The following is an 18,464-nucleotide window of genomic DNA, read 5'->3' as shown; positions in this document are numbered from 1 at the left end:
AACTCCTTAAAAAACTGATAGAGGATTGGGCCAAATCATTGTGAAGGGGAATGATGTACTAAATAATTTTATAGTTGTTTGATACACTTCAGTCTAGTCATTATGTCAAAGTCTACTCTGAACATCTAATAGTGGAATGCCATAGTATTAACTGAATTATCCCTGGAAAGTTGCTATTTTTGGTGCTAGATAAATCACATTCTAAAGGTACTTATTGCAAATACCACTGCCTCAAATGACTTACGCTATGCTGATTTGTGTAGAGGTTATTGCCATTTCCAAAAGTAAATTTCTGGAGAGCAGGAATCATTTCCTTGATTGTGACTGCAGACTTCTGTGCTAAAACCTGACATAGTTTCAATAGTATAATATAATACATAAAATAATATAAATAAAAATATAAATAAATATAAATTCAATTAAAATAAATCTTTTATATAAATCTATAACTATATTTGGGCCTTTGATTACTCTTTTCTGTAGATGATCCTTTAAGACTTAGAAAAAGAACTTGCTTGCCAAAAAATCATCTGAAGAGAAATAGGATTGTCAAGGGAAGGTGTAATGGGCTTTTTGGAAGAAGAACTCAATAGATATTTTAAAATATTTATTGTGTATAAACTGCTGTAGAAAATGACATAACGATGAAGATGTGCTCTTAACAATGGACATATCTATGGTCATGTTCATGATTTCATTACAGGTCCTGTTCTCCTGAGCTCTCGTTCCTGAAACAGGACTTAGAGAAAGAGTACATGGGAAATAATAATAATGTGACAGAATTTGACCTTCTTGGCCTCACTCAGGATCCTGAGGGACAAAATACATTGTTTGTCATGATTTTCTTCATCTACATTGTGACAATGGTGGGCAACCTACTCATTGTGGTGACTGTTTTTGACAGCCCCTCTCTGGATTCTCCCATGTACTTTTTCCTCGCCTATCTGTCACTAATGGATGCTGTTTATTCCACTGTCATCTCACCCAAATTGATTATAGACTTACTCTGGGACAGAAAAACCATTTCCTTCCCAGCTTGCCATGGGCCAACTCTTCCTAGAACACCTCTTTGGGGGTTCTGAGGTCTTCCTTGTGGTGATGGCCTATGATTGCTATGTGGCCATCTGTAGGCCACTGCATTTCTTGACTGTTATGAATCGACAGGTTTGCATCCTGCTGTTAGTGGCAGCCTGGATTGGAGGTCTTGTGCACTCTATGGTTCAGCTTCTTTTTGTGTATAGCCTCCCATTTTGTGGCCCTAATGTCATCAACCACTTCATCTGTGACATGTACCCATTATTAGAACTTGCCTTCACTGCAGCTATTTGATAGGCCTCACTGTGGTGGCCAATGGTGGAGCAATCTGTATGGTCATCTTTATCTTTCTTCTCATCTCCTATGGAGTCATTCTAAATTCTCTTAAAAGCCACAGTCTGGAAGGGAGGTGCAAAGCCTTGTCTACTTGCAGTTCCCACACCAGAGTGGTTGTCCTCTTTTTTGTTCCCTGCATTTTCTTGTATTTTAGACCTGTTTTTAACTTTCCCACTGAAAAATCCATAACTCTGGTTTATATGGTGATCAGTCCCGTGTTAAATCCTTTAATATACACCTTGAGGAATTCAGAGATGAAAAATGCTATGAAAAAATTCTCGTGTAACAATTTAACCAAAAAAAGAATGCAAATGTGTCACCTACAGTGAACACACTGATTAACTATAAAGCAAGAAAAAGGTAGTAAATTCTAACAATACATTTAGTCAATTCAGTGGATTCTCTAGAGATATATTTTTTAAAATTTTATACAAAGTCATCAAAAAGTAGAATAAACTGTCTTCTGAGGTAAGAATCAATCTAATCAGTAAGTTCTGGAGGATCAATAAAAGGCACAGGTACAAAAAAGGGCACATTATTATTATTATTTATTATAAATAAAAATAAAATTAATTTCACTCTGTAGCCTTATTTTTATTGACATATAGAAATGAGAACTCAGAAACAAGAGTTTTTAAATTAAAATGTGAAAAACAAGCTACCTTTGAAAATTTGCTATCACCCAAATTAATGAGAAAGCAATTTGGCTAATACTTAGAACAAATTACTAGGGCCAAATGAGTGGCTTCTAAATTATAATGTTCATTATTCTATCAGCATGTTCTATCAGCATGGCAACTTTCTGTAGCTGTGTTATGAACCTGTCTTTAAGATTATATCTATTCCTCAGGTTAATGCTTATGCTTTTGCACTTCAATACCATTTATATGGAAGATGATATTGTGCTTGTTTTCAACACCATCAGTGAGTAATTTTGTTACGTTGAATGTTGGATGTTTTCACAGGTTGGGATGAAATTGTATGGGATGGATAATGATGAAAACATTCTAATTCTTGACGAGCACAGAAAGCCATACTAACCCCAGTTATAAACATATTTTCATGTTTTTCCTCATTAGCTTTTTTGTATTTTTTTTTACCGTTCTTCAAAGAGTAGATAGAACTGCTTATTTTGTCTGCATGATACTGAAGATCTGGGTAAAGAAATGCATTATTTTGCATAATAGTGTGTTCCCCCAAAGTTGTATTCAACTGAAATACTTTGTACTTACAGACTTAGTAATGATTTGCTTTAATATAAACAAGGTTTTGTTTTTCACTGTCATGTGAAAATACCAATAACAGGTTTTTTCCATCTGCAGTCCACCCTGGAACAATTATAAGAACATATTTTGAGCAACTTTACACCAACAAATTTGACCATCTGGAAGAAATGGATGCATTCCTAGAGACTTATAAACTATCAAAACTGAACAAGGAATAAATAGAAAACCTGAACAGACCCATAACCAGTAAGGAGATTGAAGCAGTCATCAAAAATCTACAAACAAACAAGAACCAAGGGCCAGACAGCTTCCCAGAGGAATTCTACCAAACATTTAATGAGAATTAATTCCTATTCTCCTGAAACTGTTCCAAAAAATAGAAATGGAAGGAAAACTTCTGAACTCACTTTATGAGGCCAGCATCACTTTGATCCCAAAACCAGACAAGGATCCCATCAAAAAAGAGAACTACAGACCAATATCCTTGATGAACACAGATGCAAAAATTCTCACCAAAATACTAGCCAATTATATCCAACAGTACATCAAACGGATTATTCACCACGACCAAGTGGGATTTATTCCAGGGCTGCAAGGTTGGTTCAACATCCACAAATCAATCAATGTGATACAACACATTAATGAAAGAAAGAACAAGAACCACATGATACTCTCAATAGATGCTGAAAAAGCATTTGACAAAGTACAGCATCCTTTCTTGATCAAAACTCTTCAAAGTGTAGGGATAGAGTGTACATACCTCAATATCATCAATGCCATCTATGAAAACCCACAGTGGATATCATTCTCAATGGAGAAAAACTGAGAGCTTTTCTGCTAAGGTCAGGAACACAGCAGGGATGTCCATTATTACCACTGCTATTCAACACAGTACTAGAAATCCTAGCCTCAGCAATCAGACAACAAAAGGAAATTAAAGGGAATCCAAATTGGAAACAAAGAAGTCAAACTATCACTCTTCACAGATGATATGATACTTTATGTGGAAAACCCAAAAGACTCAACTCCAAAACTGCTAGAACTTGTATGGGAATTCAGTGAAGTGTCAAGATATAAAATCAATGCACAGAAGTCAGTTGCATTTCTATACACCAACAACAAGACAGAAGAAAGAGAAATTAAGGAGTCAATCCCATTTACAATTGCTCCCCAAATCATAAGGTACCTAGGAATAGACCTAACCAATGAGTCATCTGGAGCTATTTCTTAACTGACCATACAGTAATGCCAGAGCATTGTATACCTGTTCTTGGGGGTGACTGTTTGTCCTAGCTTATGCATGGCTGTCTCAAATCCTAAGACAGAATAACTTTTCCCACAATGCCCAGGCCTGGAAGATGATTTAACAGCACTTAGCATATCAAAAATGATGAAGTTGGCATGTGCTGGTGAGAATTAGACATTTCAACAGAATCCAGATGAAATAATGTGTGGTTTATTTTGACAGTTGGATAGGAGCTAAGGCTAAGCCAGGGATAAGGATAGGAGAAGTATTGAGTAAATATTATTTCTAGTTTAAGACAAAAGGGGGGATTTGAAGAGGGAAGCTAGGGCCAACAATTGTGCCTTAGGGGTAACTGATGTGAGAATGAAAAGGATACAGATTATAAATTGTCAACAGAAACTTGGAAGGCATAAAAACTGAAAGGAGAAATGTAAGGCAGTCTGATGTTCTCAGTAGATGGAGTCTTGCTGATTTGTGAGTAATTTTAAAGAATGTTAAGATATTCATTTGCAAAGGATCTCATCATTAAGATTCTTTCATGAAGGTTAAATGATAATCTGATTTTCTCAGACATAAAACAAAATGGAATTAAGTATATTTACCCTAGAGAATTAATGAGATAAATAATATTTGGATCTGTTGTAGAAAGATACTTTACCTTATAAGGACTTTAGTTTTTTATTAATATTTTTTTTAGAGAGAGAGAGTGCACATGTATGTGCATGCATGATTTGGGGAAGGGGCAGACAGAGAGGGAGAGAATCTTAAACAGGCTCCACACCAAGCATCAAACAGTTTATATGGGCTTCCAGTTCTGTGAAAATTTCAGGCATTAAGTGAGGGAGTGATCTAACACTTATTGAAGGTTATGATGCATACATTTTGATAGGGCTTCATATGCTTTAAGTCTCTTAATGTAATAAGTTTTAATAGATCTCTATGCCTTTGATACCAAAGAAAATGGGACTGAATAAGGGTTGAGCTACAATAGCAAGTCTTTTATACTCTGCCTTCTCTACTTGTCCCATTTCACAAATAGTCTTTGCTAGGGTGATGTAATGGGCTCAGGAAATGCTATTCAAAAGGTCACATTTGAAAGATAGTGACATATGAATGAGAGATATTTGCAGGAAAAATAACTCAATATTTGAAGGAAAATAAACAACTCTTCAGTCTGGGTATGAGGGTGGCACTAGGAAGAGCTAACTGTCATTTCTATGGGGCTTTTTCTATTGCTAGTCCATAGTCTTAATATTTATTACTTGAAAATGGTGGCTCCAAGGTCAATTAGGCATATTAAATTCTTATTTCATTTATTCAAATAATACTGTTTAGTGCCTACAGTATGCCAGAGTGTTCTGGGGGCTTCTTGTAAGGTGTTGAATAATACAAACAGAGGTTGTGCTTGTATGGAACTTACATTCCAATGAGGAACAGATGGTTAATAACCAAGTTAAGTCATGAGTGAAAAATGTAATTGTGTTAGTAAGTATGATGAACAACATTTTATTAAGGGGGCGTTGCAGAAGAGAACAATTGGATACAGATGTGTGTGGTTGTTTGAAGCCCAGGTAGAATTTTACTTATGCTCAACTTTAATACCATTATTTCCCCCCACCCTGTTCTTTTTATAAATAGGTTATCTAACACATGAATTTGCAGTGGGCACTAGGAACCATGCTGTAAATGTAGCATATCGATATTTTTCACTATTGAAGTTGGAAAAAGAATGAAGTCCATAACTCCAAATATTTCTAAATGGAAAAAGTTATTTTGGAATACTAATTGTTATGGAGCGAGAAAGAATTGAGTCCTTAATTTTTCTAGCTGAGGTACATTTTTTAATCTTTAATAACGGAAAGTCTCCTGCAGCTGGATATGTCACGATTTTAATAATAGTCTTAAAAGATGAAGGTGACACCAGGCTAAGTGAGAACAATTTGGTCCCAGGACTTGCCTGGTATATTGACTTTTCTTTATCTGTGTCATTAGGCAGATGGATTGCTGTATGGCCATTCTGTTACTGAAGTAGAGAGCTTACTTGTGGAGCAGATATTTGAAGGTTAATGCTAATGCCAGGATTTGGTGTTGTGTTTGTGGAGCATCAGCCTGGCCTGGATCCAGTGAAGCTCTGTCCCTGGGAAAAACAGATCATTGCAGAGGTCAGATAAGAATTCCTTGGTGTGGAGATTAGCTCCTGTCAGTAGAGACACAGCCTCCAGGGAATGCACTTGGAATGATCCAGATCTGCATATTTTGAAATTCTCTGCCGTTTGAAAATGTCGCCCTGCCCTCCTTCAGCTCAAATTTATTGCGTGAAGGAAAAGATCTTATTAATGGTGTTTCTTCTAAGATGTGAGTTGGAAAGCATTTACAAATTAAGCTCAAAATACAGCCAAATTGTAGGCACAGTTCCATAAATTATTTGTAAATAGATTATCTATTCCCCCTCACCAGCCTTTCCCATTTAGATGAAATTTGAATTCTTCTGCCATCTACAAGTTTTGTTTTCTATTTAAGATCTTGCATCTTCCTCAATTTCTTTCATGAGTACTTTATAGTTTTCTGTGTATAGATTCTTAGTCTCTTGGGTTAGATTTATTCCTAGGTATCTTATAGTTTTGGGTGCAATTGTAAATGGGATTGACACCTTAATTTCTCTTTCTTCTGTCTTGTTGTTGGTGTAGAGAAATGCAGCTGATTTCTGTGGTATAGATACACAATGGAATACTATGCAGCCATCAAAAGAAATGAAATCTTGCCATTTGCAACGACGTGGATGGAACTAGAGGGTATCATGCTTAGCGAAATAAGTCAATCGGAGAAAGACAACTATCATATGATCTCCCTGATATGAGGGAGAGGAGATGCAACATGGGGTGTTAAGGGGGTAGGAGAAGAGTAAATGAAACAAGATGGGATTGGGAGGGAGACAAACCATAAGTGACTCTTAATCTCACAAAACAAACTGAGGGTTAATGGGGGGAGGGAGGTTGGGGGGGTGGGATTATGGACATTGGGGAGGGTATGTGCTATGGTGAGTGCTGTGAAGTGTGTAAACCTGGCGATTCACAGACCTGTACCCCTGGGGATAAAAATATATTATATGTTTATAAAAAAATAAAATTAAAAAAAAAAGATCTTGCACACTTAGAGCAGCCGCTTTATTTTTGTTTTTATTTTTATTTTTATTTATTTATTTGACAGACAGAGATCACAAGTAGGCAGAGAGGCAGGCAGAGAAAGAGGAAGGGAAGCAGGATCTCTGCTGACCAGAGAGACTAATGTGGGGCTGGATCCCAGGACTCTGGGATCATGACATGAGCCGAAAGCGGAGGCTTTAACCCACTGAGCCACCCAGGTGCCCCAGAGCAGCTGTTTTAAATCTTGCTTAAAAATCATTAGAAACTCTGAACCTATCAAAACAAATTCTCATTAAGTGCTTAGATGATTTGTTTCCAGAGCTGGTCCTGACTTACTTGGATCTGCTAAGTTGAAACTCTAATAAGTAAAAACTTACAGCTCTTTTGTTGATGAAGTTCAGGTAAGTAGATCCTGGATGGGGGCAGAACTTTGGTTACCTTGACATTATCCTGGAAAATTTATTGTACAATGTCTGCCTTCTACTTCCTGGGACCGTCAGTTAACTGCCTTTTGGCGTCGCAAGGATGACATCAGGTTGAGTTCTGGAGGTAACCTAAACAAGTTACTTGAGTATTAAACATCTGCTTATTAATTTGAACTACTATTTTTGAAATTATTGAAACAATCGAATCACTTTACATGCATACACCATTATGTATGTACATATATTAAGTGTAATTATGTTTAAAATGTATCAGTAGTTCATCTGTTTTTTCTATACACACAAACTGTGACTTCGGGATGGAAAGCCTTAGGCTATCAACACTTTTGGGCTGGATTTACTTTAATTGCTCTTTGCAAATTATCAAAATTGATGTGTCTTCCTAATGCAGGTCATGAGCTTAACAACTATAAGAGTGTGTGTTTGTATTTTAGGGATGTTCTCTTAGGAAGAGGAAGGAGAAAAATAGCTGATATGTCTAAGGTAGTTTTAGAGTGATTTTGATGTTTTCTTTCTTTTGTGCAACTCTGTGTGTGTGCGTGTATGCCTTGCACACACATGTGTACATATGTATATGTATATATATTACATATATTTCTACTTCCTCCTTGTGTCAAATTCCTTTAACTTTGATTTTTCTACTAATCACCTTTGAAAAAGGTGTTTTTATTTTTGTTTTAATTAATGATATTTCAAAATTTGGCTTTCATTTGAAATGTAAAGATGAATTAGATTTAAAATATTTTTCTTTATATAAAAACACACATAATTTATGAGCAGCTCCGTCTACAGGGGGTTGTTGGTGTTGGTGCAGAAGGTGATGGTGATGATTTGCTCTGGGATGGGGTCATGAAATCATGGAAGGTTGTTCATGGATCTAGCCCCTCCCTTGCAAAATATTCCAAGAAAACATGAAGTTTTGTATCTTTAGTGGTATAGTAATCTCCAACACAGAAAGGTGCTATTGAAGATAATTCCAGCTCCAATCATCTCTTAAGGAAAGCAAAATGGTGTGGTGCATAAACAATGAACCTTGGAACACTGAAAAAAATAAAATTAAATTATGTTAAAAAACAAACAAAATGAATTAAGAAGACTTACTGACAAAAACAATCTTTTTAAAGCCATTGATTAGAGACACATTGTGTTAATGATACACAGAGCTATTGATTGCTCAGTAAAATGACATCCAGGGGCATCCTGAAACACATTGCTAACACTTTCTTCCAGTCCAGGATTTTACTGAAGAAATTATTAGGCTCTACAAGAAAGTCACACACTTAAGAACATGACTTAGCTGTAAAGTCAGCTTCTTGGATTCAAATCCAAGTTCTATCACTTATTAACTGTATACCCTTAAGCAAGTTAATTATTCTGCTTTTGCTCAGCCATCAAATATGTCTAAATGTAGCCAGATGTGAGAATTAAATGAGAAAACATGTATCAAGTACTAGCAAAATGTCTAGGACATAGCACATACTAAATAATTTGATTATTATTTTGACAGGATATCTGTGTATAGATTCACTCTACATCAATATTACATTGCATAAATTCATGCAGTCAGTTTACTTTAGCTTCATCTGGAGACCAATAATATATTTATTGTTTAGGAGATAGCACAAATAAAACATTCAATACACATTCGAACTATAATTTATATTGATATCTTGTCACATTTTATTGTTTGTAAATGTAAATATCAAAACCTTAACTATAATGCTAGGAGCTTATGATGTTTAATACAATAAATTGAAAAAAGCACCTGAGATTTAAAGAGAATGTGTAACTTCCAGTTAATTACATCCCTGGAAGATAAATGTAGAATGGATTTCTTGACAGTAAGTTTGTGTGAAGTACAGGCTTGTGTGATGTCAAAGTCCACGTATTTTGGCTATGAACATTATGTTTTCCCTTTCTTCATGCCTTGCTCAGGCTGTTCCCGTCTTGTTTACTTTCTACATCATACATTTAGAATTGGCTCTATTCTCACGTCAAGGCTTAGCTCATTTCATCTTCTTTGAATCTATGGACCATATTGATTGTCGTACACTTACTGTTTCAGGAGTTCTTATTCTGTCTCCACCTTTATGGATAGGGCACTTCCTGTATCCCTCACACTCTAGGACATACTATAGAGTGGAAGTACACATTATATAGGTAATAATTAGACACTGAAGAAATGTAATTCTTCACTTTATATTAACAGTTTTTTTTTTTTTTTAGCAATGGTATTTCACAGGATCACTGGAAAATGAAGGCATTATTATAAAGAGGATCCAAAGGCTGTGATTCAACACTGAACTGGAAGTCCAAGGTACAGCTCTGCTCTTGGGTTTGGTTAAAGCATACCTAGGAGTAGAAAAGAGAGAGCTGCAAGAAGATAAATGGGATATGTGGATATATGAGCCTGGATGCTGGAGGAATAATAGCCAGGCTCTGACAATGGCGATCTCTCATTTCTGGATGCAGGATCTGCACCACCATTGCCTGGGAACCAGGATTCAGGGCTGCTTTCCTTGGATGAATTCAGTTTCATGGGTTTAATTAAATTAAATTAAATGACCTATGTGTACACAGCACAGCATCAGAAATTTGTGAAAATAAAATAAATTAGCTATCCTTAAGCATCCACATAAGGAGACAGAACCAACCTGAAGTTAAATTTAAAAAAAGTGGCTAGGAATACAATTGAATTGTATTGCTGATATGCACCCTATATGTTTATCGTAACAAATATCCAGGATGGTGGTGCTGAAAGGGGCACAGGGGAGGAAGTAAGGCAGGAGGGAAGAAGGATGGATTTCTTGACAACATGTGGCATAGGCAGAAGCTGGAGGAAGTCATGAGTTTGGAAGAATAGAAAATAATCATGAAAATTTGGTTAGTGTTTCCCAAATATTCTCATGCTGGTACTTCTTTTGATGCTCATGAAAGTATTGTGAGGCAGGGTATATAACTCTTAGAGAGGCTGCAGAGGATGATGGTTAGTAGCTTGTGCTATGAATTTGCTCACAGACTCACCCAAAGTGTACAAGCTCTCCAAGCATTATCCACCACATCAGAGAATCAAGATAACACCATTCCATGTCTCATAAGTCTTTTGTGCGACTTAAAAGAGGAAATCGTGAAGCTCTTAGCACAGTACCCTCAAATAACTTCATGACACATACTAACTTTAACTATTATTACACTGTTTTATTTTTGAAGGATTGAAGATTATATTAGGTCAGTAAGTGTCATGAGTGAGACAGAGTGCGAAGTCTGCTTCTCTGGCCCCATGGCCTCTCACTGTACTAGACAGAAGAAGGTGTATGTTCTGGTAGTTAGAGATGGACTTGATGGCTGTGGGAGGAGACATACAAAAAAAAATGAGGTTGATATCTATGGGCAAAGTCTTGAATGTCTGGTTGAGGTATGTATTAATGGCCAAAGAAGAACAGTGATGAACTTATAGATTTTAAGACAAAATGAACATTATTATCTATTCTAGGGTATTATGCTTTAAAATATCTTAAGTCCTAAGATGGCTCAAGGAACATCTTATATTTGGAAGTGCAAACATTTCATGCAGGTAGCTCTGAACTGCTGTCTTTGAGAGGGACAGAGTTCCGTAGCTGGCTTCTTTGAACCCCTAACATACCTGTCATCTACTATAAATGCTTCTTCTCCAGAGGAGGAAAATGGAGGTCCAGAGTGGTGAGCAATGTCACCACACATTCTAGAAGTCAGAGGAATAATTTGAAATAAAACCCTGATTCTGAGACTATGATCCTTCTACTTTATTAGAGCTACTAAAGCATTATTGAAGTTCTTGGGCTATAGATTGGGGTTAGGCCATGTTGTAGACTGCAAACAGTGTCCTGGAAGCTGTTTACCTTGTTTAGTAAAAGGGATAATATGCAGAGCGTGTCTTTGGGTTTTAGAGGAGCCTAAGAGAACCTTATTTTATATTCCCATTTAAAGTAGTGGCCTCTAATGTGTTCCTACCAAAAGGCAGACAGCCTCTGCCTAAGTATTCAGAGCCAGGAGAAGTTTGCTACTGGAGCAGTGCTTTCACTGTATCATTTGGGATCAATTAAGATGGAGCTGTTATGAGGTTATACTGTTAGCAGCTGGTTACTGTATTAGAGGCTGGAGAAAAAAGCAGGTCAAGAGAGTCTGAGACACAGTGTAAAATTGTCCAACACACTTAGTGATGACTAACTAAAAATAATATTCTTTTGTAGATTTTCTATCTCAGAGTGGTGTGCTTATATCAGCCCGTAGTAAATGAAGAATCCAAGCATTGTGACTGAATTCATTCTTTTGGGCATTACAGAGAACCCGGAGCTGCGGAAAATACTCTCTGCTGTGTTTCTAACCATGTATGTGTCCACAGTGTTGGGAAACCTACTCATTGTGGTAACTGTGATCACAAGTCAGAGTCTGAGATCACCTATGTATTTTTTCCTTACTTGCTTGTCCCTCATGGATGCCACCTACTCTTCTGTCATTGCCCCAAAGATGATTGTAGACTCTCTCTCCAAGACCACTACCATCTCATTAGAAGGCTGCCTGACCCAGCTCTTTGCAGAGCATTTCTTTGGTGGTGTGGGGATCATCCTTCTCATCATGATGGCCTATGACCACTATGTGGCCATCTGTAAGCCCCTGCACTACACGACCATCATGAGCTCTCGTGTGTGCTGTCTGCTACCGGGAGGGCCCTGGGTGGGGGGTGTTCTCCACGCAGTAATACAGCTTCTCTTTATGTATCAAATACCCTTCTGTGGCCCCAATGTCATTGATCACTTTATGTGTGATTTGTTTCCCTTGTTGAAACTGGCCTGCTTGGACACCCACACCCTGGGTCTTTTAGTCATCCTCAACAGTGGGGTGATGTGTGTGATCATCTTTCTTATCCTCACCACCTCCTATGTGGTCATCCTCTGCTCCCTGAGGTCTTGTAGCTCTGAAGGGCGGCGCAAAGCCCTCTCCACCTGTGGCTCCCACCTCACTGTGGTCATCTTGTTCTTTGTGCCATGCATTTTCCTGTATATGTGGCCTGTGGCCACTTACCCCATAGACAAGGCAATGGCTGTGGCCTTTACCATTGTTGTACCCATGTTAAATCCATTGATCTATACCCTGAGGAACACAGAGGTAAAAAATGCCATGAGGAAACTGGTGAAACGAGGGACCCTGGATATCATTGGCTTACATGCTAAGGAAAGATCTTTCCTACAAGGATAATGAGTTCCTGAAAGTCCCATTCATTCCAAATCATTGGGCACTCTAGAGCCAATGGCATCATTTATGTGTGCCAATCAGATTAAGATACTATAATCAAGTTATTTCCTAATTCTCTTGTACATTTGCTCCATCCCCCCCCCCCTTTTTTTTAGAAGACTCTGGGCACCATTTCCCCCCCCCCTTTTTTTTTAGCTTAAAAAAAAAAATAATTCAAGTCTGGTTTTTAATAATTCAGGTCCTGGTTCAGGGCTTTTGTTTGTTCTTACTCTGCTTTCTGCTAAACTTCTCTTTCCCAGAGCTATTCCTTGGCTGGCTCCATCTCATTTTCCTTTCTTTCTTTTTCTTTTTTTTTTTTCCATTTTTACCTCCTTAGGGTGAAGTTTCCATCTCTTTAAACAGTCTCTCCTGATATCTTTCCCTTGGTATTCTCCTTAGTTACTCTCTGTCTCTTCATTCCTGGATTCATTTTACATGTCCTCATCTTGCCTCATGTCAAAAGAGAAGAAAAAGCCCATGGCAGCATAAATAACTTGTTGTTAGTAAAAAATTTGGGATTATAATGTTTCTGTTTTATTTATAGAATTGCAGAACTGGAAGGATCTTAATGATATTCTTAGCTTCGAATATTTGTACTCTGTTTGGGAATTTTCCTAGTGTCAAAAGTAGGTCCAAAATTTCCATCTTCTATTACATAGGTAAGAGCTGTTTTTACCATTTGTGTTGAAATTATTACCTGTCAGTTTGAATACAAATTTCTTCTCTTACCTCTTGTAAGTTTCCCTCAAATTAATTCACATTAAATAGCTTTACTCTTTAAACATATTACTTTGGAGTTCAGTGACTGTCTCCTTTTTAAAAAAATTTTAACAATTTTTTTTAGATATTTATTTATTTATTTGCCAGAGAGAGAGATCACAAGTAGGCAGAGAGGCAGGCAGAGAGAGGAGGAAGCAGGCTCCCCATGGAGCAGAGAGCCCATTGTAGGGTTTGATCCTAGGCCCCTGGGATCATGTCCTGAGCCAACATTGGCTTTAACCCACTGAGCCACCCAGGAACCCCCAGTGCCTCACTTCTTAACAGTAACATCTGAAACAAGTTTTGATCTTACTCCCTTTTTATAGGAACTTGCTGTTACTAATGTTAGCTTATAAATCATATGATTCTCTCTATATTAGAGTTGAAAAATTCAATACTATTCATGATACAAATGCAAAGCAAAATAGGGTAAAATGGTGCCCTAGTTTGGAGAAGAATATCTTCTTAAAGAGCTATTGCAAGCATCAAATTAATGGAAAAACATTAGATGAACTTGCTTACTATTTCACAGAGAAAAATTAAGCCATCAGAAGAACAATTCCACAGAGTCATGACTATCAATCTACCAGCATCTCTTCAATTATATACTACCTTTCTACCTCCTCCAATAAACACATAACCTTGCTCCTATCCAAAGGCAACCAATCTCTTTACAATCTGTGTTCTGATCCTCACCTCCTTATCACTTACATAAAGGCATCTCTTATTTCACCTATATTTACCTTACTAATGGATTATTTGCTTCAGCAAGGAAGCATTTCTGTCATTTCTTTTATTTTTAAAATGAAATCTTCCCTTGGTCTTATTTCCTTTATCAGCTACTGCTCGATTTCATTGCCTCCTCTTTGTTGCAAAACTTAAGAGGTTCTTTAATGCCTGTTTCCCAATCCTTTCTATTCTCTTTAAACCTCTCCCAGGGATACTTCAGTACCTAACACTGCAAATGCTCTTTTCAAGGTCACCAATGACATCTGTGTCCCAAGTTTGAGTAGTCTTTCCTCATTTATCTTATGGACTCCATCATTCATCCCAGTCAGAAGACTGAAGAATCTTTCTGTGTTCTAATTGGACAATAAGCAAATACAAAAGTACCTCCTCTTTCTCTGCAATTCTAGAACTCCATCAGTAATTCACTCTATCTCACCTTGGGTATTCACCTAGGCAGTGGTCCTTTGGGAAATTTGGCTGGCTCTGCCCAGTAAGGCCCTGATTTTGAGACACCATTTTCTTTCTTTTTTTTTTTTTAATTTTTTTTTTTAAGATTTTATTTATTTATTTGCCAGAGAGAGAGAGAGAGAGAGAGAGCACAGGCAGGCAGAGTGGCAGCAGAGGCAGAAGGAGAAGCAGGCTTCCCGCCGAGCCAGGAGCCCGATGTGGGACTCGATCCCAGGACGCTGGGATCATGACCAGAGCCGAAGGCAGCCGCTTAACCAACTGAGCCACCCAGGCGTACCGAGACACCATTTTCTACAATGAATTAATAACACCCCTCCACCAGAATGACAAAGTGTATTTTCATTAAAATTAATAAACTGATTCTAAAATTTGTATGTATGTAGCTATGTTTGAACATCCTTGGCGATAAAACCAGTGTGAGGGACATAGAGATAGGGGACAGGATCTTCTACAAACCAAAACATACCATAAAGCTCTGCTTTGTAAACATTTTGCTATAGGCCTGTTAATAAAGAACTTTTAAGAATGGAAGAAATGGCCCAGAGATTAAGCCATCTATCTTTGGAAACTTAGTATAGATACTTGATTCCCCTCATTTCATACATTTCTTTGTGCCTGTCTCTGTGTCCTTTCTGACTTGTAAAGCTGTTTTGTGAAACCTCACCTAATGCTTGCACAAATAACATGTTTTTTATATTATCTGTCTCCCCCACCTTCATACTATTATTTCAGTGTTACAGCTTTCATTTTCTCTAACAAAATCAAATAACTAGTGATGGAGAAAACAGGGCATGGAATAAAGTAGAAGATGCCAAGTGTGGTTTGAAGTAGGGTCCAGAGTTCCAGGATTAATTGCTGGAGTCCTGCTGTTGAGTCATGTGTTTAGAAGATCATCTCCTCTAGGAGTGTGGTCCTGGTCAGATGTTCTCCTGGTCAGGGAATATCTCTAAAATCTCAGTGAAAAGAAAATAACACTTGTCTCTTAATACCATAGGTGAATAATGCTTGTTCCTTAATACTACAGGTGAAGGTGCTTCTGCAAGTTCATTTTTCTGATGAGTCACTTCAATTCTGCTTCTTTTTGTCAGATGTGAATAGTCATAAAGATAGGTAGGATACAAGAGTATGTAGAACAACAGACTCCTGGGTATGGACCCTCTCCAAAGGGACATCATGATCTAAGTCTAAGTTTCCCTCAAGCTTCAATCCCAGGGCTACCTAGATTCAGAGTAAGCAGACCTGCCATTCCTTCTCTTTAAAAGAAAATGGAAAACAGAAAAATTCCTTTAATCTTTAAAAATTGTGTGCTTTAGTTTTAAAGTGATGACATATATAGCTTAAGTACTGAGGAATAAAAAAAAGTAGATTTTAGATTAGTCTATACATCATTGAACATTATTCATAAAATATGTTAATCTTTAACAAGCACCTGTTGCTCCTCCACTCCCAACACATTACAGGTCCTTGTAGATTTGTTGCACTTCATCCCAGGACTCAGCTCTTGTATTTAGTAAGCACATGGGCATTTTGCCTTAATGCTGCACAGAGATATTGTATTCCATCTCAATCCACAGTTTTCTATTCCTGAACATGAAGGGAATGGAAAGTGTCTTCAAATGGACACCCAGAAGAATTTGGAAAAAGAAAAAAAGAAAAAAAAAACTTTAATTGGTTGGAGACATAAAAGTTTTACAAATACTTGATCAAATCAAACCACAGGAAACTGTGTCTTAAAAAATCATACTGACGGGAAATTGCCGAACCCTGAGGAGAACAGAGAAGTAGTTCTATAGGGTCATGACCTTTCAGGGAAACTTCTTTAAATTGCAGTTGGAAATCAAGGAGGACACTTTGCTTCTTTACTTTTTTCCTGGAGACTATGTTGAAGATTGATAAGTAGTGGGGAACATTCTCTACCTTGTCAGCCAGAGTTACTCTTCCTCTCCCTCTTACATGTACAAGTAAGACTTGGGAACACACTTCACATGTTGGGTTAGCCATTGAAGGGGCTTTTCTCTGTGCAGTATGAGATTGCCATCACCAGAATTTTCAAGAAACTGACAAATGGTGAGATTTATAATGCACATTTTTGCATTTTGAGGGAGGATTTTAAAGTGTGAGGTAGGGGGCACCTGGGTGGTTCAGTGGATTAAAGCCTCTACCTTTGGCTCAGGTCATGGTCTCAGGGTCCTGGAATCAAGCCCTGCATTGGGCTCTCTGCTCAGCGGGGAGCCTGCTTCCTCCTCTCTCTCTGCCTGCATTTCTGATTACTTGTAATCTCTGTCTATCAAATAAATAAATAATATCTTAAAAAAAAAGAAAAGTTATTAAAAAAAATAAAGTGTGAGGTAGTACTTAGAAGAATGGTGTTGTCCAGCTACCAAGTTTAATGCAAGCATGAGTCTATCACTTAGCTATGTATCCTTGGGCCAGCTACATAATTTTTTCACCCTAAATCTTCATTTTTATTGTAGATTGTATATGAAAAGTCTCAAAAGATTTGGAAACTAAATAATTCATGTGTTCACAGGAAAGCACTTGACACAATCATATGTGCTCAATAAGTAGCAGCTGTTAGAATGCAAACATTTTTTAGAGGGTTATGAATACCTAATATATCAAAGCTAATGAAATTATAACTTATTTAGTTTTTCATCTTCAAGTTCAATCCAAATGCTGATGAAATGCCACATGTACCTATATATTTAAAATACATTAATATGTGACTGATATGTACTAATAAGTACATAAAATCTTAAATTTAGCCTGAAATAGGATTATAGAATATTACTTATAATGGTGACCATACTATTAATTCCTCATATAGTTTTGCTTGTTTGTTTCTTTTTTCCTTAATGTCCTCTGCCACAGAACTAATGGATACAGATATAAGCAAGATGTCAGAGAAGTAATTCAGGAGAGCAATCATAAATTCAAGAGCTAGGCTTGAATAAAGTATTAGTGACAATAGAATCTCTAAGGGCAGAAATGAGATCCAATCAGGTCAGATTAAAAAATGCTATGAATGAGTTGCAGTCTAGGGGCACGTGGGTGGCTCAGTGGGTTAAATCTCTGCCTTTAGCTCAGGTCATGATCTCAGGGTCCTGGGAAGAGCCCTGCTCAGCAGGGTGCCTGCTTCCCCCTCTCCCTCTGCCGGCCTCTCTGCCTACTTGTGATCTCTCTCTGTCAAATAAATAAATAAAATCTTTAACCAAAAAAAAAAAAAATGAGTTGCATTCTAAACTGGATACTCTAACAGTCTGGGTAAATGAAACAGGAAGAGAATCAGTGATCTAGAAGATAAGCTGAGGGAAAAGAAGGAAGTTGAGTAAAACAGAGATAGGCATCTAGACATGAAGAAAGGGTTGAAAATGTTGAAAATAGAACTACCCTATGACCCAGCAATTGCACTACTGGGTATTTACCCTAAAGATACAAACATAGTGATCCGAAGGGGCACGTGCACACAAATGTTTATAGCAGCAATGTCTACAATAGCTAAACTATGTAAAGAACCTAGATGTCCATCAACAGATGAATGGATCAAGAAGAAGTGGTATATATACCCAATGGAATACTATGCAGCCATCAAAAGAAATGAAATCTTGCCATTCACGACGATGTGGATGGAACTAGAGGGTATCATGCTTAGTGAAATAAGTCAATCGGAGAAAGACAACTATCATATGATCTCCCTGATATGAGGAAGTGGAGATGCAACATGGGGTGTTAAGGGGGTAGGAGAAGAGTAAATGAAACAAGATGGGATTGGGAGGGAGACAAACCATAAGTGACTCTTAATCTCACA

General features: G+C 37.4%; 1 protein-coding gene and 1 pseudogene across 1 annotated transcript; both read left to right on the top strand.

Moving 5' to 3' along the window:
• The first annotated feature begins 755 nt into the window (after positions 1 to 755).
• Positions 756 to 1,700, top strand: LOC111149907 (annotated as a pseudogene).
• A 10,001-nt stretch (positions 1,701 to 11,701) lies between these two features.
• LOC111149689 (olfactory receptor 4C6-like) lies at positions 11,702 to 12,664 on the top strand. Its single transcript, XM_022506912.1, has one exon. It carries the CDS (start codon positions 11,702 to 11,704, stop codon positions 12,662 to 12,664), a length of 963 nt encoding a protein of 320 aa, XP_022362620.1.
• The last annotated feature ends 5,800 nt before the right edge of the window (positions 12,665 to 18,464 follow it).

Source organism: Enhydra lutris, unplaced genomic scaffold (assembly GCF_002288905.1).
Source record: "Enhydra lutris kenyoni isolate GAN:26980312 unplaced genomic scaffold, ASM228890v2 scaffoldscaffold22, whole genome shotgun sequence".
Taxonomy (NCBI): domain Eukaryota; kingdom Metazoa; phylum Chordata; class Mammalia; order Carnivora; family Mustelidae; genus Enhydra; species Enhydra lutris.
Note: the sequence above shows the minus strand (reverse complement) of the source record. Positions and strands in the feature narration are given on the sequence as shown.

Coding starts and splice junctions, on each gene's coding strand:
- LOC111149689 (XM_022506912.1), top strand. CDS start 11,702: ATGAAGAATCCAAGCATTGTGACTGAATTCATTCTTTTGGGCATTACA.